The 12,564-nt window shown below is 45.4% G+C and overlaps 2 protein-coding genes across 3 annotated transcripts; both read left to right on the top strand.

Annotated features, from left to right (window-relative positions):
* Nucleotides 1–1,192: 1,192 nt before the first annotated feature.
* On the top strand, nt 1,193–4,742 carry LOC129832534 (centrosomal protein of 295 kDa-like). Its single transcript, XM_055896653.1, has 11 exons — nt 1,193–1,218; nt 1,397–1,598; nt 1,774–1,898; nt 1,987–2,077; nt 2,346–2,459; nt 2,543–2,683; nt 2,880–3,063; nt 3,321–3,470; nt 3,639–3,893; nt 4,022–4,115; nt 4,285–4,742. Exons 1-11 carry the CDS (start codon nt 1,193–1,195, stop codon nt 4,313–4,315), a joined length of 1,413 nt encoding a protein of 470 aa, XP_055752628.1. The 3' UTR covers nt 4,316–4,742.
* Nucleotides 4,743–4,746: 4 nt separating this feature from the next.
* On the top strand, nt 4,747–12,267 carry LOC129831833 (centrosomal protein of 295 kDa-like). 2 transcript variants are annotated; one of them, XM_055895325.1, is made up of 14 exons: nt 4,747–4,857; nt 5,001–5,216; nt 8,016–8,136; nt 8,276–8,485; nt 8,616–8,788; nt 8,904–9,232; nt 9,365–9,558; nt 9,800–10,360; nt 10,520–10,657; nt 10,776–10,848; nt 10,985–11,320; nt 11,471–11,552; nt 11,677–11,776; nt 11,912–12,267. In XM_055895325.1, exons 8-14 carry the CDS (start codon nt 9,926–9,928, stop codon nt 11,939–11,941), a joined length of 1,194 nt encoding a protein of 397 aa, XP_055751300.1. In that variant the 5' UTR covers nt 4,747–4,857; nt 5,001–5,216; nt 8,016–8,136; nt 8,276–8,485; nt 8,616–8,788; nt 8,904–9,232; nt 9,365–9,558; nt 9,800–9,925; the 3' UTR covers nt 11,942–12,267. The 2 variants fall into 2 exon arrangements, with proteins under 2 accessions (XP_055751300.1, XP_055751301.1); XM_055895326.1 differs by lacking the exons at nt 11,677–11,776; nt 11,912–12,267 and having other exon boundaries at nt 11,442–11,530.
* The last annotated feature ends 297 nt before the right edge of the window (nt 12,268–12,564 follow it).

Raw genomic sequence — 12,564 nt, 5'->3', positions numbered from 1 at the left:
ATTCGCCTTTGCACTCAGAAAACTGTATTATTAAGATCAAGTGTTTCATCAATGAGAAAATTTGCAGAATGTCGGCCAAAATCCATCTCGTTCCATCTTCTCCCACTGTCGGATACTGGGCTTCCTCTCACTACCATATTTGGTAGTGAGTGGAAAAACCAAGCAGGTACTTCACATTTATAAATCCGTTGAAATATCTGTCTCATTGTTCTATCTGGGATGGAGTGCTCGGTTTAGGGGTGTAGGGTTTGAGCATAACCTAAAGGTATGGAGGGGCAGTTCCTCTTGCTGATCCGTAGGCTAGTACCATTGTCTTGTAGTGGAAGAGCAATATCTCAAGCAATAATTTAGCTAGGACTGTCTGGAATTGGAGAGGGGAAAACTGAAAACTAGCTGTTATTGGCAGATTGGGTTGGAACTCTCTTTCTTATTTGTCTATTAAATAGTTACCTTCTGTGAGTTCACCAGGCAGGCCAAAACTCCATCCCATCAAAACAGGCTGACATTTCTTTCCAAAGACTTGTACTAAAAGGGCGTTATCATAATTTCCCCAATTTCACAGTATTATTCCAACCTCATAAAGTGGAAATATATATAAAACACAAGAAAATCAAGTTGACTGCACTGGTCCTTTCATCAGCAACAGATAAATTATATGTTGCAAGCATTTCTAAGGCTGTGTTTAGACAGGCAGCCCAATTCTGATTTTTCACTAATTGGTCTTTCGAATAAAAAGATCAGCTCTGAAAAACACCCAATTAAGGAAACATTTCAGAATTGGGCTTCCTGTCTAAACGCAGCCATCGTCGCCCAGTTTGTGGTCATGGTGGAACGCATCCAATCACATGATTTAGTTGGCAGTTTAAAATACAGGAAGTGACGTTGGACGACGACCTAACGCTTTTACGCGTTGGCTAATAAACAACACTTTCGAAGATGATTTTGCAACGCATTTGAATGTTAGCTAATTCAAATTAGCAGAGTGTTTTATTTATTTGTTCAGCTAACGCAGCATAAAGATTTACAACAATGTAGAATGCGAAAACGGGTATATTTGTTCTGCTATGTAGTTTCTGGTGCTAGCTAGCTTAGCACAACAACTGGATGGCCTTTGTTTTCATGGGTGTTTTTCAGCCAGTGCTGACCAGCGAACTAATCTTTTCGCCTGTCAACATCCCTGGATTTTCTAAAGATGAAGAGAAAGGTGTCTCGATTACGGTTAAGTCCAAATGAAGAAGCGCAACTCATTCGAGAGGAACACGAAAGGAGAAGGAAGCTGCGAATAGAACAGGTATACCGTAGCTAACGGCTAGCAAACTAGCTAGAAAACACTCACTGCCAGTAGGCCAATGCATACACTGCCAAGTGCGGATCATTAGCTACCACTCTTTCACAGGTGCGGTAAACAGGAGCGGTATATCGCCCTGCAAATCCGCACGGAGGTTCGGCAGCGACTGGAGCGCGAGCTGCAGAACCTGGCGCAGGAGTTGAAGGAGGAGTGGGAGCGACAGCAGAGGGAGAAACAGGAGACCCTGCAAAAGTTATATCAGGACAATCTCCGAGTTTTGGGAGAGGGACATAGAAATGCCAAAGAAAATGTAAAATCTCTCAACCCATGTCTTAGCTATGTGTGATCCATTGCAGACTGCCAGTGTAATGTTACTGGGTTTTGTTGGAATGTTTAGGGTCATGGGTCTTGCCCCAGATCACAAAATAACTCTCTTTACTTCACTATACAACGGGGTGATCAAGGCACACTTCATGTTTCCCCAGAAGCCTGACTGTGAGGCAATTGTACAGAAAAATGAGGAGAATAACGTTCGGGCAGATGAGCGCAATCGAGATGCCATCAAAGAGCTCAAATCACAGAGACAGAAAGAAAAGGAGGAACAAAATCGGTGAGCCTATCCACTGGATTTTTTTGGGCCAAACAAACATGGTATATTTACTTTGTTTTATATTAATTAGTTTTTCTTCTCACCAAAGTGTTGAGGCTAGGAAGAAGGCCATACAAGTGGAGAAGGAGAGGGCAGCAAACGTGGCCAACCTCCCATCCCTTCCACCCAACCCAATTGAGGTACAATTCATGTTTAGGATTCGGGCACATTGTGACCTGTGGTCCTACCATTAAAAAGTTGTACTATGAGCCTGTAGTTTTGGGATGGGAAGTTCATAATCAGATGCAGGATGAAACAATGGAATACAGAACCCACATAACATTCTAAAAGCACACATTTAAAAGTATTCCATTGTAGTATGAGCTAACAACAGTCTGAATAGAGCCTATCAAATCAATACCAGAAAAGATATTCTAAAATGTTTGCATTTCATTTGACTATTAACAGAATATTGAGTCAAGGAAGCTACCTGGAGTGAAGAAATCGGACGTGGATGCCTTCTCTGTGACCCACTATCACATGCCAGAGACTGCAGTGGACAGGGAAGTCGACACAGCACAGGTAATCTACTCTTTCAAAGCTAAAAAATATGCAATGGCCCAGTGTGATATTTCTAATGTAACCGGTGTGTTTTGTTCCATCAGCCAAAGGCATGGGAGGTGGCAGAGGAGGAGGTGCGGCGCCTGCAGGAGCTAGGACAGGAGGAGCAGAGGGAGAGACAGGAGCAGCTGGATAAAGCTCGTCTTAGGGGCAACCACGCACTGAGGAGGGAACGGCTCACACAGGTACATACTACAATCACACTCAACTTGTTGAAGACTATTCAAGTGATAACATGACAGAAAAGTTAATATACAACTTTCTGCATTACGAGGATAAATCTGTCCTGAGCTGTTAAAGGAATGCCTGAAATCCTTTCAATGCATATTGTATACGTCAAGGCCAAGACAACAGCAATACTTATGTTTTCTGCTGTGTCAGGACCGAGAGCGTCTCCTTGTGGAGCTGGAACACATGCATCAGACAGACCTGTTGAGGCGCAGGCAGGTGATGACTCCGATGCCTGCCCAGATCTTCCCGCCGCTCTACAAGAGACAGGAGATGAGGGAGGACTGGCAGAGGGACATGGAGTTCACGTTTGAAGATATGTACACTGGAGAGAGGAGTAAGGAGGGGAGGTGGGGTGGGGGGTCCAAATCAGGATCTACCAGACCTGAGTGCTCTACTCTGGCCATGAGTACAACATTTGTTGGTATTGCCCTGGTGCATAGATAAGTTGTTTTACTTTATTGAAATGGAGAGATTTACCCTATCCTAGACAGTCGTGTGGACACATCGTTAGGACACCTAATTACCATTAGTACGTTGGCATGGAGTTTCTCTATTCGTCTAATTAAACATGTACTGCTCTCTTGCCTGCAGGAGTGAAAGGTGACCTGGTGCTGCAGCTGGGCCCAGAGCCTCTCGCAGCTGTGTCCACTGGCAGCCAGGATGAAGACCTAGACCTGACCCTGGAGGAGGCCATTCCTGACCTTACACCCTTGGCTGGGGCAGAGGAACAACAGAATGAAGGTGATAAGATGGATGACATTCTGATGTTGGACTCTGGCTTTGATTAATGTTTGAATTACTGACTATCAGAGGATGACCATAGTGTTGTCAAAAAAGGTTATGCAAACTGTAATAAATGGAGTTGGATCATGTGCATAAAATAAACAACTATTTTGCCTTTAATGGTAGAACCATCCAGGCCTCTAGGTGGTGCTCCCAGACAGGCCTTGAAGAAACTATTGACCAGCGTCAGGTCACAGAGACACCAGTGGGGCTACCGGAGGCTGGTTGACCCCACGTCTGACCGCCAAACTATTCAGACAGCAGAGTGCGACACGACCTCAGGTGGTACGACCATTGAGTCAGGCTCTCTGGCCAGCAAAAAGCGGGGCCGACCGTTGACCACTAGTCCCAGACTCCCTGACCCCTCTCAGCCAGCCCAAGGTCAGTGAGCCCTTAGTAGACCGTCTGTATTTGCTACCAAAAGTTGAAGAGTCAGGAGAAGCGTTGATTGAGAAAATAGCGTCCCAGTGTTTGTTTGATTTTCCACTTCATGTATTTTATCTGTTCAGCTATAGAGACAACAGAGGAGTACATAGTAGCTGGTAACCTGCTGATAAACAAGCCATCAAGATCCACACATTTGAAACCGAGAGGAAGAGAAGGGTGTGTGTGTTTGTATCTATGTATTCATGCATGTCTATAACATGTCTGTGTAATATTTCTGTCTTGAGGGGGATGTATAATAAAACAAGTGAATGTATTTACCTTTCTGGGAAAGTGTCTCTAGAGCTGAAAGCTCATAGTTTGACCTGTGGGTGCCTCTGTTTTCCAGGAGGAGGAGCTGGAGAGGCAGGAGCAGATAGCCCTGCTACAGGATTTAGGGGAGAAGAACAGCAGGCTGGAGCTGCTGTTACTACAGGAGGCCCAGGAAGAGAGAGAGCAGCTACAGATGGCCATGACCCAAGACACTGCTGCTGCATCTGGAACACCGAAAACACCAGCCCAGGACGTCAGCCCTGCTGCTCCATCTCCTGAGTTAAGTGGATGTGGGTGAGATTGTGTGAATGTATCTGAGTCATGATGTAAATCAATAATAGCCTGAATTTTATTTTTCAATATATTTCATGATGGTTTCTACACTTGAACTGCGCTCTGTGAATGTGTGTGTTTCCACATGCAATAGCGACACTGACTTGTTCTGTGGTTGTCCCTGTGCAGTCTACTATACACTCAGCTGCTGAGGTTGACCACTCCAGGAGAATCAGAGAGTTCACTTCACACCCAGACAGACCCGCCAAACCCCCGGTGGCCCGCGCCAGGCTGGCCGTCATGGAGATGACAGAGCAGCATGAGCTCAGTGCCATCCAGGAGGTGGAGACGCCAGCTAACGCCAGCCTGATCACAGGTCGGTCAGCCAGCCAGCCACACACTCAGGGGGCACCATACACTACACCAAACGTGGCAGTGGTCAGCTCTGGTAACCACTTGTATACATTCTTCATAAACAAGGGTGTATCTCTAACCAGCTACTCTGTGCTGTGTCCACAGGTCCAGAAGGGAGTGGGAGTCTGTCTCGTATTGAAAGGGCATTCCCAGAAGAACAGGACCACTCGGCCCACTCTGAGAGAGGTCACTCCAGCACCTCTGTGTTCAGTGTAGGGGAACACACAATTGGGAGTGAGACATTAACCGGGTCTGGTAGATCCAGCAAGCTATCCTGGAGAGAGAGATTACGACTGGAGGCTGGTGCCTCTCCTGAACCTGGTAAGGAAAGGAGGAAATGGATGAAGGGGAATAGGGAGTTATCTTATGCCAGGGTGGTTACCACAGGTGTATATGACAGGGATCCTTTCACTTAGATTTAGACTGATGGTCAAGGGGTCCTCTGACATTTTCATTCACTCTAATCCAACTATTATTTTTCCTGGATCCCACCCCAGTCTGCACAGAACAGTCTCATTATTCCTCTGAGTTTGGGAGAGGTGTCCCTGGAAAATCTCCTGAGGGAAGTTTAACCCATGATTTATGTCCGAGGGTTTTTACTGGTTATATTTGGCTCCCTCGGAGGTCCACCATATTGTGGATATATTGAGGAGTTATCAAATCTGGGGGTTTGTGGTCTGTCCTACAATGCCCATGATATCGCTTGAGAATACGTTTGTTGTATTTGTGTCTTGTGTTCGTGTCTGGATTTCTGTTTCCTTTCTGAGCGATGATGTAAATCAATATTGTCCTGAAGTATATTTGAAATATATTTCATGATGGTTTCTACACTTGAACTGAGCTCTCTGTCTGTCTGTCTGTGTGTGTGTGTGTGTGTGTGTGTGTGTGTGTGTGTCTGTATTTTCTTTCTGAGCCATGATGTAAATCAAATACTCCTGAACTATATGTGAAAACATATTTCATGAGGGTTTCTACACTTGAACTGAGCTCTCTCTCTCTCTGTGTGTGTCTGTCTGTATTCTCTTTCTGAGCCATGATGTAAATCAAATATTCCCGAACTATATGTGAAAACATATTTCATGAGGGTTTCTACACTTGAACTGAGCTCTTTCCACAGTATTATTTACAGTGCATTCGGAAAGTATTCAAAATCCTTGACTTTTTCACATTTTGTTACGTTTGTTAGGTTCTAGTTATCAGCGTAAGAACTCGACGTACACTATGAAAACTTAAACCAAGTTTATTCTTCCCAAAGGATCGAACAGCTGAATCGACAAAAACATGTTTACAATAGTGGTGGTATATATATATATACCACTTTGAGTCTCCTCCTCGCTAAACATTGTATTTTTATTGCTAGGCAGGAAACTAAGTGAAACTGCAAACTTGTCCTTCTCCCTTAACCTGACCCCCTTCATCACTAATCCATGACTCTCTCTCCTCTTATCAATGCCTGCCACATGATCGTTTTCCCTACACTCAGTACATTCCAAGCTTAATTGCACACACCATAAACTTTCCTCCTACCATTACCTTCTGGTGTAGACCCTCTAAAGCATAGCACTCAATATTTCAATAGAATACCTGATAGAACCCAGAATCCATCACGTTACAGCCTTATTCTAAAATTGATTACATCGATTTTTTTCCCCCTCATCAATCTACATACAATACCTCAGAATGACAAAGCAAAAACAGGTTTTTAGACATTTTAGCAAATTTAAAAAATAAACTGATAGCACATTTACTTAAGTACTCAGTACTTTGTTGAAGAACCTTTGGCAGCATCTATACTCAAGTCTTCTTGGGTATGACTCTACAAGCTCGGCACACCTGTATTTGGGGAGTTTCTCCCATTCCTCTCTGCAGATTCTCTCAAGATTCTCTCAAGCTCTGTCAGTTGGGATGGGGAGCGTTGCTGCACAGCTATTTTCAGGTATCTCCAGAGATGTTCAATCGGGTTGGGCTCTGGCTGAGCCGCTCAAGGACATTCAGGGACTTGTCCCGAAGCCACGCCTGTTGTCTGTGCTGTGTGCTTAGGGTCGTTGTCCTGTTGGAAGGTGAACCTTCCCAGCCTGCTCTGGAGCAGGTTTTCATCAAGGATCTCTCTATACTTTTCTCTGTTCATCTTTCCCTCGATCCTGACTAGTCTCCCAGTCCCTGCCACTGAAAACATCCCCACAGCATGATGCTGCCACCCCCATGCTTCAATGTAGGGATGGTGCCAAGTTTCCTCCAGGCGTGATGCTTGGCATTCAGGCCAAAGAGTTCAATCTTGGTTTCATCAGACTAGAGAATCTTGTTTCTCATGGCCTGAGAGTCTTTAGGTGCCTTTTGGCAAACTCCAAGCGGGCTGTCATGTGCCTTTTTTACTGAGGAGTGGTTTCTGTCCAGCCACTCTACCATAAAGGCCTGATTGTTGGAGTATTGCAGAGATGTTTGTCCTTCTGGAAGGTTCTCCCATCTCCACAGAGGAGCTCTGTCAGTGACCATCGGGTTATTGGTCACCTTCCTGACCAAGGCTCTTCTCCCCCGATTGCTCAGTTTGGCCGGATGGCCAGCTCTTGGAAGAGTCTTGGTGGTTCCAAACTTTTTCATTTAAGAATGACGGAGGCCACTGTGTTCTTGGGGAGCTTCAATCCTGCAGAAATGTTTTGGAACCCTTCCCCAGATCTGTGCCTGGACACAATCCTGTCTCGGAGCTCTACTGACAATTCCTTTGACCTCATGTCTTGGTTTTTGCTCGGACATGCACTGTCAACTGTGGAACCTTGTATAGATAAGTGTGTGTGCCTTTCCAAATCATGTCCATTCAATTGAATTTACCACAGGTGGACTCTAATGAAGTTGTAGAAACATCAAGGATGTAAATAAGGTATTTCTAGTCTATATTCTAAAAACCTGTTTTCGCTTTGTCATTATGGGGTGTTGTGTATAGATTGAGGAAAAACATGTATTTAATCCATTTTAGAATAAGGCTGTAACGTAACAAAATGTGGGAAAAGTAAAGTGGTCTGAACACTTTCTGAATGCACTGTATATACACTCGCTATGTTATCAAACCTTGTCTAACCCTGGTGTCTTCCCCTGTGTTGTGTCCCTGTCAACTGTTTTGTCCAGTTGGAGAGCCTGTCCTTCCAGTCAGCTGGTAGACCCTCAGAACCAGACTACCTGTCCTCCACCACCATCTCTTCTGGCAGCTTCGCCACCACTGACCCTGAACACACCTCCACCAAAATAGGTGTGTGTGTGTGACTTGTTTGTAAGCCTAATCAATTATCTATCCAGGCCAGTCATGTCAGAAATTCTATGTGATAAATGATAGTTGCATTTAAAATTGAGAAATCTAATTGTCTGTTTTATTTCCCCCCCCCTATAAGACTCTTCCCTGCTCTTGGCTGGGTTTGGAAGAGGGAAAAAATCATCGGTCAATGGCTCCTCTTCGGGAAGACACAGTTTCTGTAGGGACGTATCTGGTCCTGGGTCTCCCATCTCAGACTCACTCCTACACGGCGGCAGTATTCAGCGCATCATAGACAAATACACCAGGGAGTTCAACCTCTCTCTCAGTTCTGCTGGGAACCAGATGGGTACACACACAATTTGAATCTTTCTTTTTGATTGCAGTATTCTACCCTTGGGAATTTCCAAACAGCAGCCTCTTACAATTCCCCTTCCTCTCTGATTATTTTTCCTCCTCCCACCCATGTTCCTCTGCAGTGATAGAGGGGTCAGTGTTTGAGGAGCCCAGCTTCTCTGTGTCCCAGCAGCATCAGAAGCCCTGGTCAAAGCAACTGCAGGAGAATGAGGGACCAGACAGGTCACCTGTGTGGGGGGCCGACCCACACACTCTCCCCTTGGACACCGAGTCAGGAGCTCAGAGGCACGACCAAGTGGGTTCATCCACACCCTCACACTCCATTCAATGGCAATATGGGTTCAGAGTAAATACTCAAATGTTGTTGTTTTAGTATCAACATTGACTATATCTTTTTTTATCTTATTCAGGAATGGGACCGCACTGTCAACCAGATCATAGATCGCCTCTCAGACAAGTCCTCCTCATTGGCTCTGGACCAGGGGCAGGACTCCACTATCAGCCCAATGATTTGCCAGCTCTCAGGTCAATCAACCTCACTGGACCAAGGGTGGGATTCGACTTTGAGCAGAATGATTGGTGGACCCTCCAATCAGTCAACCTCTGAGCCAGCTGATTGGTAGGATGCGACTGGACCAGTCATCCCAGTGGCTGGATGAAGGCCAGGATGAAAGCCGGATTATGGGGCCTCTGGTTGGAGAGCTGGATGAGTCTGCTTCCCAATGGAGTGGGAGCTCAGGTAACAGTCAATGAATATGGATGGAATATTACTGTCTGCTTAGGGTGTTTTGGTTTGTGTTATTGCATGTCTTATTTCAGTGTGCAAGAGCACATTTCTTGCTAATGCTGTACTGAACCCCCCCTACATTAGGAGCTGATGGGTCAAACTTCCGGGCTGGGTGGATTTGAGAGGCTCGGGCCAGACAGGAGTGTCATCTGACCGAGAGGGAGCACCTAAAGCCCATTCACTGAGCAGCTCCTTTCTCCCTGGACTGGAACCTCTGCCACACTACCAGTGCCTGCAGCGCTCTGGCACCAGCTCCCAGGAAGTAGACAGTACTGGGGGTAAGTCTATTCGAGATGTTTTCAAATGATGAATCAGGATTTCCTGATAATAAAAATAAAAATAAACAGTAAAAAAAAAAATATATATATATATATACATATATATTATTATAATTTTTTTGTAAAAAAAAAAAATCTGACATCCTCTGTTTCTCATCCTCATTTGTTGTGATGGTATGGCTGAGGTACTAGGTTCAGACTGTTAATCATATTTTACTATGTTCTGTCTCTGTGGATCCAGCCTCTGACTCCTTCCACCCCCTCCTGGCTGAAGTAACACACAATGAGACAGCTGAACCGTCCATGACCTTTCACCTTTCAGAAGAGGAAGTGGACGGGCCATGTTCCCACGAAGAAGAAAGTGACCATGAAGCACCTGCAGGGGACCTTAATCTCTGCATGCTCAGAAGAGTTTGTGGACAACACTTGGTCTGTCACCTCTGACCCCTCTCCCGAGTGCCTGAGAGGAGGGGAGGAACCACCTCAGCCATCACCTACCCTGCACGACTCCTTGTACCAGCTGACCACGTCCCAGTGCCTCCCTCATAACTCTGCTCTGGATGTATCCCCAGGGGCAGCAGTGGGGGGTCTGGCAGCATGTTCCCTCTCAGGCGCCTCTCTCTGTGAAGATGTCCCCACTTTGGACAAGCCACTTGAAGGCGGGGATACTGATATGGAGAGCACACCAGCACCTCAGACAGTTGACCAAGGAGGTGCTATTAAGGACCTGGGTGCAGGAGAGCCGGATGTCCAGCTATGTTCAGAGTCAAAGATCAGCCCTCCCATCTGGGAGAGAATAATGGTATGTCATTACATATAATTCACTATTCAAATGTTTCAGACTATTGCTCCAGTGAAGGGATTGTTTAACGGATGTCACTCGAGGCGGGCTTTGAGAAGGTGTCTTTGATGCTAATAGTTGATCTTTGTGATTTGATGTCTTTCTCCTCTTCTCTCTTAGGTGCGCAGTGTGAAGGGGATAATGGACGATTCCATGCTGACCCTGGTGAGCCTGACAGACACCACATTAAAGGACAACGGACTCGCTGAGGAAGGAGAGATGGATGAGGTATCAGACCAAGAAGGTATTGTGGAAAAGGTAATTGCCCAATGACCAGAGGAGTCTGTGAAGACTGAGCAACTGAATCTCGGCTGTAACTTCCTCCTCTGCATGCATTTTGTTGGGTAGTCTCTGACCTTGGTGTGATGTTTTCTAGGAATCAGAGTGGACAGTGTTGCTAGAGGAGGACGCCAGCCTACAGGAGGAAGAGACAACCCCCTCTCATGCAGGTGAGAACCAGAAGACCTGAAACTTCTGACTCTTCTCTTTCCTTCTGAGTCCTTTCTTGGTCTGTACAAGATCCTGAAGTGCTTTAAGTACAGACGTGAATCCTTGTTTATACTTTTTTTCTCTTTCCATGGCAAGTAATGCTGCTGGAGTTCCAGTTATGTCCCAGCCTGAATCTACAGGAGGCCTTCCAGGAGAAACGCAGAGCCCTGATCCAGAGGTCTGCCCACAGGGTGGAGGAGATTCAGGCCAAAACGGCTGAAGCCAAAGCAAACACCAGGGCCCAGGCTGAAACCACTGAGACCAGGGCCAACACAACCACCAGGGCCCAGTCTGACCCAATCACTGTTCAGCCATCCACTACTAAACCCAGGAGAGAAGGGAGGAGTGCAGAGTCAACCCATGCAGGAGTGGATGCCAAGCAGAAAAAGCAACAGCCAAAGCTCCAAACTCCCTTGCCCCCTCCCATGCTAGGTAACAATAGATGCGTCTAATATTGTGTTAACAACCAACACATGGCAACTCTTGGGGAAGGAATGTGGGGTTAGTGATGGGTCAAACACTTGGTCTTAGGCGTTGTACTGTTACTGAACAGAGTCCTCTCTTTGTCCTCGGTGAGTGAAGCCAAGCTGAAGAAGGTTGGGGAGGTGAGGATCAGCACTACTGAGATGATGTGTGTGGCTGACATGCGCCAGAGAACAGAGAGGTGATAAGTTCTTTCTATTCTGCTGGAACAAGACCCAACCACACATCACATTAACATGATATCCTACTCTGGTACCTAAGATGTTTTTTCAGTGCCACCCGTTTCTCTCATGGTCTCCCTGCAGGTTGTACAGCCGACTAGATGAGGTGAAGCTTCAGAAGGAGGTCAGGAGCAGACAGGAGGCATATGCCAAAAACAGGGAGAAGGCCAAAGAGTTTCACACGGTAACATTTAAAATACCCCAATTTTTAAAGGAATTTAACATGATGCATTACTGTATATTGAAAGTTGAAGTGGATTGATATACATCAACATTAGTCAGTTTGAATTGATATGAATTCTGTTTTCTTTCGTTACAGAAGCTACGGGCCAAGCAGTCTCCGCAATGATACTGAATATCAGTTTTATCTGTTGTCATGTGTGTTCTGTTTGCACTTATTTTGTACTTCCATGTGTTTTTGTACAGTTTAATCAGTAATGTAAAATATATTTTTAAAGTGTGTATATAATCTGCGTTCAGTCTATTCATCACAACTTACTACTGTGTTCACACAACAAAAGCAGCTAGTGCACTATTGCACCTTGAATACTGTAGGTACACACATTGCATTATGAGAATGTTATGTTGCCTGTAGAAATATATTTGTTTTAGGTTTTTATAGCTAATAAAGTTGTTTGTTGCAATCTTGAACTGAAAAGATTGGAAAACGTCTAATTGTTGAATATTTATTTGCTTGAAGGGCATTCTTGAGCGTGCATTATTTCCCTATAACGCACAGTATATTTGCACGGTAGAATTCAATGGATATATGTAACAGTATAACTTTAAACCGTCCCCTCGCCCCGACACGGGCGCGAACCAGGGACCTTCTGCACACATCAACAACTGACACCCACGAAGCATCGTTACCCATCGCTCCACAAAAGCCACGGGCCTTGCAGAGCAAGGTGCAACACTACTTCTAGGTTTCAGAGCAAGTGACGTAACTGATTGAAACGCTAGTAACGCGTA

This window comes from Salvelinus fontinalis, chromosome 33 (genome assembly GCF_029448725.1).
Source record: "Salvelinus fontinalis isolate EN_2023a chromosome 33, ASM2944872v1, whole genome shotgun sequence".
Classification (NCBI taxonomy): domain Eukaryota; kingdom Metazoa; phylum Chordata; class Actinopteri; order Salmoniformes; family Salmonidae; genus Salvelinus; species Salvelinus fontinalis.
The sequence above is the reverse complement of the archived record's forward strand: the minus strand, read 5'-3'. Positions and strand labels throughout refer to the sequence as shown.